The sequence below is a fragment of the Chiloscyllium plagiosum genome, chromosome 11 (genome assembly GCF_004010195.1).
Source record: "Chiloscyllium plagiosum isolate BGI_BamShark_2017 chromosome 11, ASM401019v2, whole genome shotgun sequence".
In the NCBI taxonomy this organism is placed as follows: domain Eukaryota; kingdom Metazoa; phylum Chordata; class Chondrichthyes; order Orectolobiformes; family Hemiscylliidae; genus Chiloscyllium; species Chiloscyllium plagiosum.
In genome coordinates, this window is record NC_057720.1 from 86,002,658 (window position 1) to 86,016,294 (window position 13,637).

Sequence of the window (13,637 nt, forward strand, 5' to 3'; positions counted from 1 at the left end):
ACCAGAAAACAAATGAACATATAAAGCGCCAATAGCGCTGAGTAGGGGAACTCACCCCCTGCCCGGAGGGGGATACTACCTATCCAGAACTGCCCATAAATAGGCATCTAACCATCTCAACAATCTTCTCTTCTCCCAGCTAGAGCCGCTTCGCAAGCACAAGCTAAAAAGAATAAACACCCCATAGAATATCAATATGATTAAAAAACCATTCTTTCATAAAAAGGGGGAATAAATACCCCACCCATCCTTTGGTATGTCCTAACTTAGAAATTTAAAATGTACATCTTAACCACCGCCAGACATAGTTTGAACCAAATTATTTATCAATAGAGGAAAAAAAAGGGGATAAACAAAGCTCCAACCGGATTTCCTCCATTTCTTTTACAGAATGATAAACGCATACCCAAGCAACAATATTTATACATACTACAATTGTTTAAATTAGGTTAGTTTGACAACAAAGTCTCTTGCCTTCTCCGATGTGTCAAAGAGATGCATGGATCCATCTAAGGTGATCCGAAGCACTGCCGGATATCTCAGGGAGTACTGAATCCCAAGCTCCTTCAATCTTCTCTTGACATCATCATACGATTTTCGTTTCTTGATCACCTCTGCTGAAAAGTCCTGAAAAAACATGATCTTAGACCCTTCGTAAATTAGGGCCTTTGGATCCTTCCCCTGGAGTCTGGAAACCTCCATGACTCTCTCCTTATCCTGGTAATGATAGAACCGCACCAGGAAAGGACAAGGGCGTTGACCCAGACCCGACCTCCGTGCTGCGACCCGGTGAGCCCTCTCTATCGTCAATCCTCTCATGCCAAGTCTCCAAGTCAAGGAATTTCGGAAGCCAATCTTCAATGAATTCCGCAGGCCGCTCATCTTCCTTACCCTCAGGCAGACCGATGATCCGAGTGTTTTTTTTCCTGCCCCTGTTTTCAAGATGATCCACTTGGTCACACAAATTACGAACCTGGGTATTCAGGGCTTGGATCTCTTCCTCGACTGACATCACCTTCCACCACTGTGACCCTCTGCTCCACCTCATCCGTCCTCTTCTCCATGTCTCCCACTGCTGCTCATGCTTCTGCAGCATGAGAGAGACTGGAGCCAGTTTCTCTTCAATCTGTTTCCCAACATCTCGCGAGATTTCGAGAGCTGGTTCACCAGGTCCTGGAGAGTAATCGGCTCCGAGGCTGTTGCAGGCTGGGCTGCAGGCCCGGCCTCAGATGCTCCTCCTCCCTTTTTAGGCATTTCTGGACAGCTGAAAATACAGGTAAGTCAATTTTTAAATGTTTCTTGGGGCTCCACAATCTTTCCAACGCCCCTTGAAATCCTGATGACCTGGGTTGGGTGGGTTAAAGGACCGTCCTGCTCCTGCTGCGATGCGAAGCTCTGCAGTGTAATCTTCTCAGATCACCGCCATCTTAGATCCCCCTCCTAGCTATGTTTAAAAGCTCATCTTTACCATCAATTGCTTCTAATGTAACATCTTTTTGTATTAATTCATTGATCATGTTTTGCAGCTTTTACTCATTTTTTTTGGTGTTCTTTGCCTATCCCCTGAGTTTGTGCTATCCTGGGGAAGTGTTATCTGTCAACAGTGACCTTTTAATTGGGAAATATAGTTGTTGCTCTTAGTGTTATACTTAGTCCTTCACTCACACATGTGCACTCTGCCCGAGGCTAGATCCTTGGCTCATTGTCTGCTGACATGCCAGCCTGAACCATCCTTTTTTTGGTCAATGGTGCTTGCACTCATAGGGCCAAGATGAGGAGGTAGATCGCAGTTATGCCTTAGCTGAAATGGAAATTGAATTTATGGGATGGGATTATTCTGAACCCAAATGCCTAACCTCTTAGTGGAGAATGCTGGTCCTGCATGGTTTTTGGACCATCTTGTGTTGTTCAGTTGTAGTTTATCAAGTAACAGCTTTGATCATTTTGCTTCATCTCACTCCACTACAGTTGGTTTTTAACAAAAATCTAGATGTAAATTTAAGATGTTCTTTTCAAGCCAAACTTTGAATTTGACTATGTTATGATCATTTGTGGATAAATAGCCCTTTACATATTGTTCTACTTAATGCCAGAATAACCTTCAGCTCATTCCTCCCTGCTTAGATCTGAAGTGAATTAAATTAACTGACAAAGCACAGCTAGCAGGGTTTAATTGTGAGTGCAGCCTTTAAAAGTTGTCCTTTGCTGTGGTTTCTTTGATCCCAGGACGTGCTGACATGTACTGATCAACAAGTGAGATTTGGAGTGATCTTGGATCATGCGCACTTTGGTCGTCTGATTAGCAATTCAAGACAATTTGCCACTGGAACCTGTTTAAAGGACAATGGAAGTAGATCTCACTGTTTCATTCTCCCAGTGGTCACTCCTCCCCTCTGCCTCAGGCAATCCTACTCACTAAGATTGGTTAATCTTTCTTATTGTTTTATAGGATTGGTTAATCTTACTCACTGTTTCACTGTGATCGATAATTGTTCTTTCTGTCTCATTATGATTAGTTAATCCTACTCATTGTCTCACAATGGTTGCATAATCTTACCATCTAATTTACGAGTGGCCACTCCTCTTTCCAGTCTCAATCTCCTAAGGGTCCTCGGCTTCTTACTCTCTCACTCAATGTGGTCACTCCTTGCTATGTAATTTTTCAAGCAGTCATACCTCCTCATTGTCTCAATTACCTGTATTGATAGTCAGTGGTAGCTGGTGACTTTCCCGATCAATGAGAGATGGCTAGACATTATTAACCAAAGTCGATTGTTGTATAAAATAATGGCTGTGAAGGGGTTAATGTTCATATTACATTGTACTACGTCTCTCACGCTGTGAGAGAGTTCTACTCTCTTTCGGAGGGAGTAGATGTATCTGTATCAGCTTCCTAAGGTTGTATTTATTGCTATCGTGCAATAAGCCTTGTGATGTAAGCACAGTACCTCTACTGAAGGGTGTCCTCTATCACAAATCACAAGACAAAGCAAAGACAAAATAGATTGGGTGGCTGCAAACTACATCAAACAGCAGATGTTTCATTTTAAATCTTTGCATTCGGTTTTGGATTTAAGCAATTAACACTTTTTTAAAAAAGTAAGCCATGAACAGTAGTATCTGCAAATTGATTTGCAAAGGTTTTGTGCTTGGGGCTGTTTGAAATACAGTGACCAGTACAGATCATTAGTCATTATTTTTGAAGTGCTAAAGTGGGATTGAATAGGAATAATAATTGAATATGTCTGCTCCATGCCATTTGTCATTCATTATTTGAATACTTGACCATGAACTGTATGGTCTGCAACAATCTGGCTGCCGACAGAGAGTTAAATCCCTGTCCACCAAAAAAGACAAAAACTAAAGAACACAGAAAATAGGAGTCGACATAGGCCATCCTACCCTTTATGTCTGCTCCCCCATTCAGTGTCATCATGTCTGATCATCTAACACAGTATCCTGTTCCCTCTTTCTCCCAAATCCTTTGATCCCTTCAGAACTATATCTAACTCCTTGAAACATTCAACGTTCTGGCCTCAACCACTTTCTGTGGCAGAGAACTCCATAGGCTCACCACTCTCTGGATGAAGAAATTTCTCCTCATCTCAGTGCTAAAATGGCTTACCCTTAAATTGTGACCCTTAGTTCTGAACTCTTCAGCCATTGGAGATATCCTCCCCGTGTTTATGCTGTCTAGTCCTGTTAGGATTTTATAGGTTTCTGTGAAGCTCCCAGTCATTCTTCTAAATTCCAATAGAGTCCGAATCAATGCAGTATTTCTTCATATATCAGCTGTACCATCCCAGGCATCAGTTTTCTCAACATTTTTTGCAATCCCTCCATAGCCAGAGCATCCTTCCACAGATATGGAGATTAAAACTTCCCCACATTACTCCAGTTGTGGTCTCACCAAAGCCCTGTACAATTGCAGCAAGGCATCTCTGCTCCTGTACTCAAATCTTTTTCCCATACCACTTGCCTTCTTCATCTGCATGCTCACTTTCAGGACTCTACATTAGCTACCCTCCAGTCTATAGGAATTGTTCCAGCATCTATAGAATCTTGAATGATAGCCACCAATGCATCCATTATTTCCCAGGCCAGTTCCTTAAGTATTCTGGGATGTGGATTACCAGGCACTGGAGATTTATTGGCCTCTAATCCCGCCAAAATCCCCATATCATTTCCCTACGAATACTGATTTCCTTTAGTTGCTCTTTTTCACCAGATCCTGCAGTCCCAAACATTTTTGGGACATCGCAAAGGTGGGCACAAATTCAGACAGAACCAAAACATGTGTTTAATTGATTTTCATCTCTTTGTACCCCATTATTGCATGTTCTGTTTCTGATTGTAAGGGACCAACATTTGTCTTCACTAATCCTTTTCTTTTCACATACCTGGAGAAGCCTTTACAATCAGTTTGTGTGTTTTCCACAAGCTTACTCTCGCATCCTGTTTCAACCCCCTTAATCAATCCCTTTGCCCTGTTTTGCTGAAATGTAAACTTGTTTCATATCCTCAGCTCTGCTGCTTCTTTGGTCAAAATGGCTAACCTATCCTTGGATCTAATATCTAATTGCCCTTGTTAGCCATGATCAGGTCACCTTTCCCATTTTGTTTTTTTGAACAATTGAACAATTATGTCATTTCCTCTGTGTGCTCTTTAAATATTTACTATTGCGTACCCACTGTCATGCCTTTAAAGTAATATTCCTCAATATATCATAGCCAGCTCAAATGATACCACGGTAGTTTCCTTTATTTGGATTCAGGACATAAGGTCTCAGAATCAACTATGTTAGTCTGCAGGAGTGGCCGGTAATGGTGTCGTGAATAGATTTGGTGATCACAGTGACAAATTTGTCACTGCCTCTTGCTCATGTGATTCAGTTTTCTTTTCAATGCTACAAGGTCCACTTCTGAAAGAAGGCATTGGAAAGTATTCAGAGGGGGCATATGGGATGGTGTCTATATTGTTATGTGGTAAGACTAGGCAGCTGGGATTGTTCTCCTTAGAACGGAGAAGATTAATGGGAGCTTTAATAGAGATGCTCAGAACTTTGGTAGGGTAGCTAGGGAGAACATGTTTCCATTGGCAATGGAGATGATAACCAGAGGGCACAGAATAAAGGCAGTTTCCAAAAGAACAGGTGGTGTTGGTATATCTGAATTTTTTAGGGGAGAAAGTGAGGACTGCAGATGCTGGAGATCAGAGCTGAAAATGTGTTGCTGGAAAAGCACAGCAGGTCAGGCAGCATCCAAGGAACAAGAGAATCGACGTTTCGGAAATAAGCCCTGAAGAAGGACTCATGCCCGAAACGTCGATTCTCCTGTTCCTTGGATGCTGCCTGACCTGCTGTGCTTTTCCAGCAACACATTTTCAGTTTGTATCTGAATTTTTTGTCATGTAGTGAACTAGAGTGCCACAGATTTTAGAATTCTTATGTCTGTGTTCTTATGTTGTGCCATTAACCCTTCCTGCCTTTGTAATTTCTTCTAATCCACAACCATCTGATAGACCTGCATTCCCCAAATTTGACCTGTTGTTCCTCCAGTTCTGTTGGCCTCCATATTGGCGGCTAGGCCTTCAGCCCTAAACTCTGAAATTCACTCAGTAAATCTCTTATGTTGCTCTTCCCCTCTTCCTTCAAGGGGCTCTTTAAAACTGGTGTAGTCGCTTTGTGTATACAGGACCTCAGTATTACTGAAAAGCAGACACATGATATTGAAGCTTTCACTTTGCACTCATCAGGACAGAATCACAAGAATTGGAGATTTGGTGTTCTTGCAATTGTGCCCTGATGAGTACAAGATGAAGTGTTTCACCAGAATGTCTCTTTTCTGAGCAGTAAGAAAACCTGTGTCTTCGACTGAGCTTTTCATCACCCACCCTAATATTTTCTTCTGTAATTCATTGCTTGTTGCTGCTGTTGAGAGGCATCTTAAAATGTTTTTCATTGTTAAGGATGCCAAAAGGATACAGTTGTTTGTTGAAAGAATGGTAGAAGGAAGGGAATTGGAACTGTTCTTGAAGAGCAAACATTTACAGGGCTCTATGGGAAAAAGCTGTGATGAGGGGCTAATTAGCTCATTCTAAGAAAGAGCTGGCATAGGCACAATGGGTCAAAGGACTCATGATCACTCCTCCTTGCCATCTTTTTCCGAATGTGGTCACACATTGTGGTCTTACTCCCAGATGTGGTCCCTCCCAGCAACTGGCTCCATTGATAGATGCAGAGACCCTTGTTGAATAGTGTAATGGGGACAGGATTGGACTGACCCCTGAGACCTCTCCCTGCCCTGGTCTGATAGTCTGCTGGACTGACATCGAGGATTGATCACTGAGCTGAGCTTGCAATTCCAGAGCATCGCCAACGTACATTGAATTGAGCCTCTGAAAGGAATCAGCACCTATGGGAGAAGTAACTCCTGAGGTGTGGTGTGGAGGAAGCAGGAAAGAGTAATTTGATCTCCTGATGTGTATGTACAGCGTATACAACCGAACAGTTGGTCATGCAAAATTCTCCTTTAAAACAGGCAGCTGGTTCACTGACTTCTGTTTTATCCTGAGTCCCAAGGAGAATTTCATCTCCTTGATATTTAAGAATTCATGGTCCTGTATGAGAAATATTACCTAACGATCAGCACTGGCCAGAACTGCTTCATTTAGCATGCAAATAAAAACCTTCTTTTCCAGATGCTTAATAATAGTGGGTATGGCCTTAGCAGTGAAGGTGCATTTGCAGTAAAGAGGTCCTCTGGATCACAAAACATAAACTCAGTATCTGATGTGTAGGGTGGTGTTTGATGCCCAGTGATAGTTAGGGTCTGGGCAGTGTTTGACGTGGAGTAGTGTCCAGTGTGGGATTGTACTAGTTTTGAGCAGGGTGGACTCTGGGGCAGGGTACTTTCGGGTGGGGCAGTGTTAGGAGAGGATAGTGTGGACGGCTGGGTATTTTTGGGCAAGGGCTAGTGTCTCTGAAGCGATCATGACTCAGCAGTTTCTGGTGAGCTGCTACCTGGGTCTGGGTCTGGGTGGTGTCTGAGGTTGCATGTGTTTCAATTGGAGCAGTGTGTGGGGAGAGGCGATATCTGGGCTGTACAGTTTTGGATGGAGCAGTATCTGGGGTAAACGGTGTCTGGAGCTGTCATGATGTTTGGAGCATGAGGCTGTGCTGAAATTAAATGGCATGGAGTGAATGTGTTTGGGGATGAACGAATAATTGAATTGTAGAGCAGGGTTGATGATGTCACGTATTCCCTAAGACTGGCTGATAACTAATTATACTCTCTCCCCAGGATGCCTAGGACTTTTTCCTGCATTGCTTTCTTTAGACCTTACCTTGTGTTTCCTTTCTGTTGCAGCAATGAATTTGAAGATGGGGATATTGATCATGACATCAGTCTGGCTGACATGTACAGATGGAAGGTATCAGCGTACGCACCCTGCAGTTCCACATGTACCACAGGTGCCTTTGGGAACCTACAGCCCTTCACTTCTCCAAGTACAGGGCCGTTAATCTTATACCCAATTTGGTGGGAGGGTTGGGGAGTGGGTGAGGGGTGGTGATTGAAATACGGTGAAGGGGTTGGTTAAGACTTAGTTTACACTTTTGTTTGAAATGTCGCAATTTGTGCTCTATCAAAGTGACAGCAGAGCTATGTCTCTTGCTTTCTTCATTTTCTGTTGGGGAGAGACCAGCAATTTTTTTCTTCTGGAATTTCTGTTTGTCCAGTTGCCAAAATTTCAGAATACTGCAGGTTCTATTTGTTTCACAATGTTCCACTCGCTGCACCAGGAACATCTTCCCCTGAATCATGCCCACTGGCATCCGTGCCATGTTATTGTTGCAAAAGGATGTTAAAAGTGCTGCCTTTGCTCCTTTCGTAATGACCGATCACTGTCACTAATACCGTACACTGTGCACATCGTGCAGTGTGGAGGGTGCAGGAGGACACTAAGTGTCTAGATTAGAGTGGTGCTGGCAAAGCACAGCACTTCAAGGCAGCATCCGAGGAGCAGGAAAATCGATGTTTGGGAGGTCAGGTGAATTGGCCGTGCTAAATTGCCCATAGTGTTAGGTGCATTAGTCAGAGGGAAATGAGTCTGGGTGAGTTACCCTTCAGTGGGTTGGTGTGGACTGGTTGGGCTGTAGGCAATCTGATCATAATCTAAACAGGAATGGAGGCAGGGAGCCTCCAGGGTGGAGAGACACTAAGTGTGTCATTTAGAAGCTGCACATTTGTCCTCGGCTCAAGGACTTGTACATTTAATGCCATTAGCACGAAACTCCAAGAATTTGACATTCATCTCACAGATTTTATGGGATCTGGGTTTTCCGAAGTGCCTCCCAGCTGATCAGTTTCCTTTGAAGTATAGTCACTTGTGAAATGTGGCAGTTTGTAATCATGATCTGTGGAGCTTGCTGTGCCTCGAGATAATTAGATTAGATTACTTACAGTGTGGAAACAGGCCCTTCGGCCCAACAAGTCCACAGCGCCCCGCCGAAGCGCAACCCACCCATACCCCCTACATTTACACTTTACCTAACACTACGGGCAATTTAGCATGGCCAATTCACCTGATCTGCACATCTTTGGACTGTGGGAGGAAACCGGAGCACCCGGAGGAAACCCACGCAGACACGGGGAGAACGTGCAAACTCCACACAGTCAGTCGCCTGAGGCGGGAATTGAACCCGGGTCTCTGGAGCTGTGAGGCAGCAGTGCTAACCACTGTGCCACCGTGCCGCCCACTAATCTGGCTCTGTGATGTTAATTGGAGGGTTGGATTGCCGTAATACCAAAATGACCTCACCTGATCTTTGAACAGTGGTATGGGATTTTTCACATCCCTCTCAGAGACCTGATGAAACTTCTATCTGAAAGGCAGCACCTCCAGCAACGGTGTGGTCCTCCAGTATTGCACTGAATTGTTAGCTGCAGCGTCCTTCTGAAATTTGAGCAAGGGATGGGAAAGGCAGGAAGGGGAGGACAGCGAGAATGGAATTGTGGTGTGTTGGTGAGAATATGAAAGCTGTTACCACATAGAATGTTACGGTTCAACACGGTTTTGTGAAGGGTAGATCGTGCCTCACAAACCTTAATTGAGTTCTTTGTGATGGTGACCAAATGGGTGGATGACGGTAAAGTGGTTGATGTGGTGAATATGGATTTCAGTCAGGTGTTTGATAAGGTTCTCCATGGTAGGCTATTGCACAAAATATGGAGGCATGGAAATTGAGGGTGATCTAGCGGTTTGGATCAGACGTTGGCTAGTTGAAAGATGACAGAGGGTGGTGGTTGATGGGAAATGTTTAAGGTTCTCCATGGTAGGCTATTGCACAAAATATGGAGGCATGGAATTGAGGGTGATCTAGCGGTTTGGATCAGACGTTGGCTAGTTGAAAGATGACAGAGGGTGGTGGTTGATGGGAAATGTTCATCCTGGAGTTCAGTTATTAGTGGTGTACCATAAAGATCTGTTTTGGGACCACTGCTGTTTTTCATTTTTATAAATGACCTAGATGTGGGCATAGAAGGATGAGTTAGTAACTTTGCGGATGACACTAAGGTTGGTGGAGTTGTGGATAGTGATAAAGGATGTTGCAGGTTACAGATGGACATAGATAAGCCGCAGAGCTGGGCTGAGAGGTGGCACATGTGGTTTAATGCAGAAAAGTATGAGGTGAGTCACTTTGGAAGGAGCAACAGGAATAAAGAGTACTGGGCTAATGGTAAGATTCTTGATAGTGTAGATGAGCAGAGAGATCTCGGTGTCCATGTACATAGATCCTGAAAGTTGCCACCCAGGTTGATAGGGTTGTTAAGAAGGCATACGGTGTGTTAGCTTTTATTGGTAGAGTGATTGGGTTTTGAAGCCACAAGGTCATGCTGCAGCTGTACAAAACTTTGGTGTGACTGCACTTGGAGTATTGCGTATAGTTCTGGTCACCGCATTATAGGAAGGATGTGGGCGCTTTGGAAAGGGTTCGGAGGAGATTTACTAGGATGATGTACTAGTATGGAGGGACGGTCTTATGAGAAAAGGCTGAGGGACTTGAGGCTGGTTTCATTACAGAGAAGAAGATTAAGAGGTGACTTAATTGAGAAATGCAAGATAATCAGGATTAGATAGGGTGGACAGTGAAAGCTTTTTTCCTCGGATGGTGATGGCTAGCACGAGGGGATGTGGCTTTAAATTGAGGGGTGATAGACATAGGACAGATGTTAGAGGTAGTTTCTTTACTCAGAATAGAAGGGGCATGGAATGTACTGCCTGCAACAGTAGTAGACTTGCCAACTTTAAGGGCATTTAAATGGTTATTGGGTAAGCATATGGATGAAAATGGAATAGTGCAGGATAGATGGGCTTTAGATTGGTTTCACAGGTCAGCACAGCATCAAGTGCCAAAGGACAGTAGTGTAACATTCTGTGTTCTATTAACATGCCTTTTAAGGGTAAGTTGGATAAGGGCAAAATGAACCGAAGATAACGCTGATACAGTGAGATGAAGTAAGGTAGGACAGGGATCATGGGACATAAACATAGCATGGACCAGTCTGACTGAACGGTCAGTTTTAGTGCTGCTGTTTCTTTGTGCAGTACTTGCATTTATCCTGTGATCGGCCACATTTCCAAACAGCATTTTTTATTTCGGGCTCATGTTTAGCCTAAACCAGAAGAGAGTAGATATCGGTTGTTTGCAGTAGGTGCTCAAATGGCAGACTGCTGGTGGTAGCCAGGATGTGTCAGCTCTGTAGACTGAAATGTGGAGCCCTCTAGTACAAAGAGCCCAGAATACGTGGAAGCCAGCCCTGGTCCGATAAAGATTGTGGCTTGCCTCGGCTAACAGAACACGTGATGGCCAACGAGACCCAGGTCAGCTGGTTCCTCTTCCTACTTTGATTCCGTTCCCATTTATTGTTGGAAGATCGGGGATTGGGTTTTCCATTTCAGACTAGGAAGCAAAAGTTGGGACATTTCCCAGCGATGCATTCCCGACTTTGGAAAGTCATCCCATTCGCTTGGAATTTTGGTTTTGAGCGTTGGCTTCTCTCTCTAGTGATATACTTGGCCTGCCTGCATTTATTGAGAGATCTGGCCAGTTCTCTGCCTTGATATTATGCCCTCTAGACCCTACTCTGACTCACCCTCAACCTCTTTACCCTCTGCTGCCTCCTTGCTCATCCTCGCCACCCCCTCATGTCTCTTACATAACCTCCTATGCATTCTCCATGCCCACTCACCCTGTATACATTGTGCACAGAACTCTTGGGCCATATATTAACACTGCAAGTCTCTGAAATAATTTTTAATGAAGCCATTTAAAATCCTCTTGGAAAAATATCCCTGATTAGGAGCTAATAAAACTGTCAGTCAAACACATTGGTATTGAGAAAAGCTTTCTTGTTTCAAGTGCACGTTATTCTGTTAAAATAAGCAAACGGCCATTCAAGAACCTCATCGTAATATCTAATTCTATTATCTGCTTGTAAAGATTTCCTCTAACAAAGCATGCAGTCCTCTCACAGTTGTGTAAATAACTTCTGTTGTGCTGATTTGGGGTTTGGAGCTCAGCCAGTCATTCATAATGGAATTACATTACGTCAATGAATAAGCCGACTCTGCACAGCTCAATGTAATCGACTCCTTGAAGTTGCTTGACCAGGTGCCTACCCAGTTGCTCATTTCTTTCTCGCAAAGGCTGAATGGAGTTTCAATAAGAGAGGATTGGCATCTGTTCAGCTTTTTATTTTGTCAAATCGTGAAACACTGTCTGGCATTTGAATCAGTATAATATTCAAATCGCAGAGTGCAGTCCCGTTTAAATCAACTTACTGACCATTTTGATTGAATAAGAGCACTTTTGTCTGCAAGCGCATGAACTCAAACAGACATTTGCTGTTTATTAGTTGTTACTTCTGTTTCAAGGACAGAGGTTTATGATCAGTCCCTGCTTTGAAGGCATGTTTTAATCATCACATCTTTGTAGTTGAAGTTGGCAGGCTTTTAAACATTGTCAAATAGTGCCTGACTCTGTGGCAGGCTTGCACCCTCGAGGTTCACATGTTGTCCTACCCGGCATGGTTCCCGAGGTAGTTTGGGCTTATCTTTATATTGAGTTTTTTGAGCAACGATGTAACATTTGCAATTTTCCAATCCCTTGGTACCTCCTCTGAGTCTAAGGAATATTGAAGAAATATGATATGCCTCTACACATTCCACTCTCATTTTCCTTGGTATCCTAGGATGCATCCCATCCAGTCCCAACCTCTCGAAGTACAGGCATCATATTTAATACCTTCCCCAATCAATTTTAATTCCCTCTAGTATCTAAGTGACATCCTCTGAGTGGCTTCTTCATTCACCATAGCCTGGGTAGTATCTTGTTCCTAGATCAAGACACAAACAAAGCATCAATATAGTACCTCAGCTATGTCCTCCGCTTCCATTCAGAAATGCCTGCTTTTGTCCCTGATCAGTCCCAGTCCCCCCCCTTACCATCTGTTTACTGTTTGTATTCCTGCAGACAACTTTGGGATTCTATTTTCTGTTAGCTGCAAGTTTCTTCTCATTTTCCCCCTCTGCGTCTCTTACTTGCCTTTACATTTCCCCTCTGACCGTTCTATATTCAGCACTACTCTCAAATCTATTCCTTACTGGATCTTTGATAAGCAAACATTTTATTCTCTATTTCTGTCTCTTTTGCCATCACAGAGCAGTGGCTTTGTTACCCCTACCTATCCCTTTTTGAGGGAATATACCATAAGTGTGCCTCAAATGCCTCTTCTTTGAAGGTAGCTTACTGTTCAACGACCATCTTTCCACCTGACCATTGCATTATTCAGACCCCAGCTGCGCTTACCTCATTGAAATTGGCTTTCTTCCAGTTAGTCCTTTTACTCTGGATTGTTTCTTCTTGTGTTCTATGGTCAACCGCAGCCTTATTGAACAATGATCGTCACCATCTAAATGATCTCTGACTGACACTTGATCCGCCTCCTTCCTAAGCAACAGATTGAGCCATGTCTGCGTTCCGGCAGTAGAGAATTCTCCCACGTACACTCTATAACACTTGCACTACAACTATCCCAGTCTATATTCAGAAAATTAAAGTCCCATGTTTTACCTTCCCTGTTAATTTTTGTGTCTCTGTAGTTTCCTTGCAAACATGTTTGAGTAAATCCTTCCTGCTAGCTGGTGACCCATGGATTTCACTGAGCAATATAATTGCATCCTTTTGGTTACGGAGCTCCAGCCAAATTGATTTTATCCTTGGCTATTCTTAGATATCCTCCTCCTCTAGCAGTTCTGCCACCAATTCCCCCCTTTCTCTCTTTCTCATTCTTTCTGAACACCATGATGCCATATTAAAGGATTGGACACTCTGGAGGCAGGAAGCATGTTTCCGCTGATGGGTGAGTCCTGAACCAGAGGACACAGTTTAAAAATAAGGGGTAAGCCATTTAGAACATAGTTACGGAGAAACTTCATCACCTAGAGAGTGGTGGGTGTGTGGAATGCTGTGCCCCAGAAGGCTGTGGAGGCCACGTCTCTGGATACTTTCAAGAAAGAGTTGGATAGAGCTCTTAAGGATAGTGGAATCAAGGGTTATGGGGATAAGGCAGGA

The 13,637-nt window shown here is 43.5% G+C and overlaps 1 protein-coding gene across 3 annotated transcripts in view; it reads left to right on the plus strand.

Moving 5' to 3' along the window:
• The window catches only part of si:ch211-267e7.3 (ADAMTS-like protein 2), a 127,133-nt gene that overhangs the window by 89,627 nt on the left and 23,869 nt on the right, over positions 1–13,637 (plus strand). For all 3 annotated transcript variants that reach the window (XM_043700011.1, XM_043700009.1, XM_043700010.1), the window contains one exon: positions 7,369–7,472. In XM_043700011.1, the coding sequence (XP_043555946.1) occupies positions 7,369–7,472 (104 nt within the window). The remainder of the gene's footprint in view (positions 1–7,368; positions 7,473–13,637) is intronic.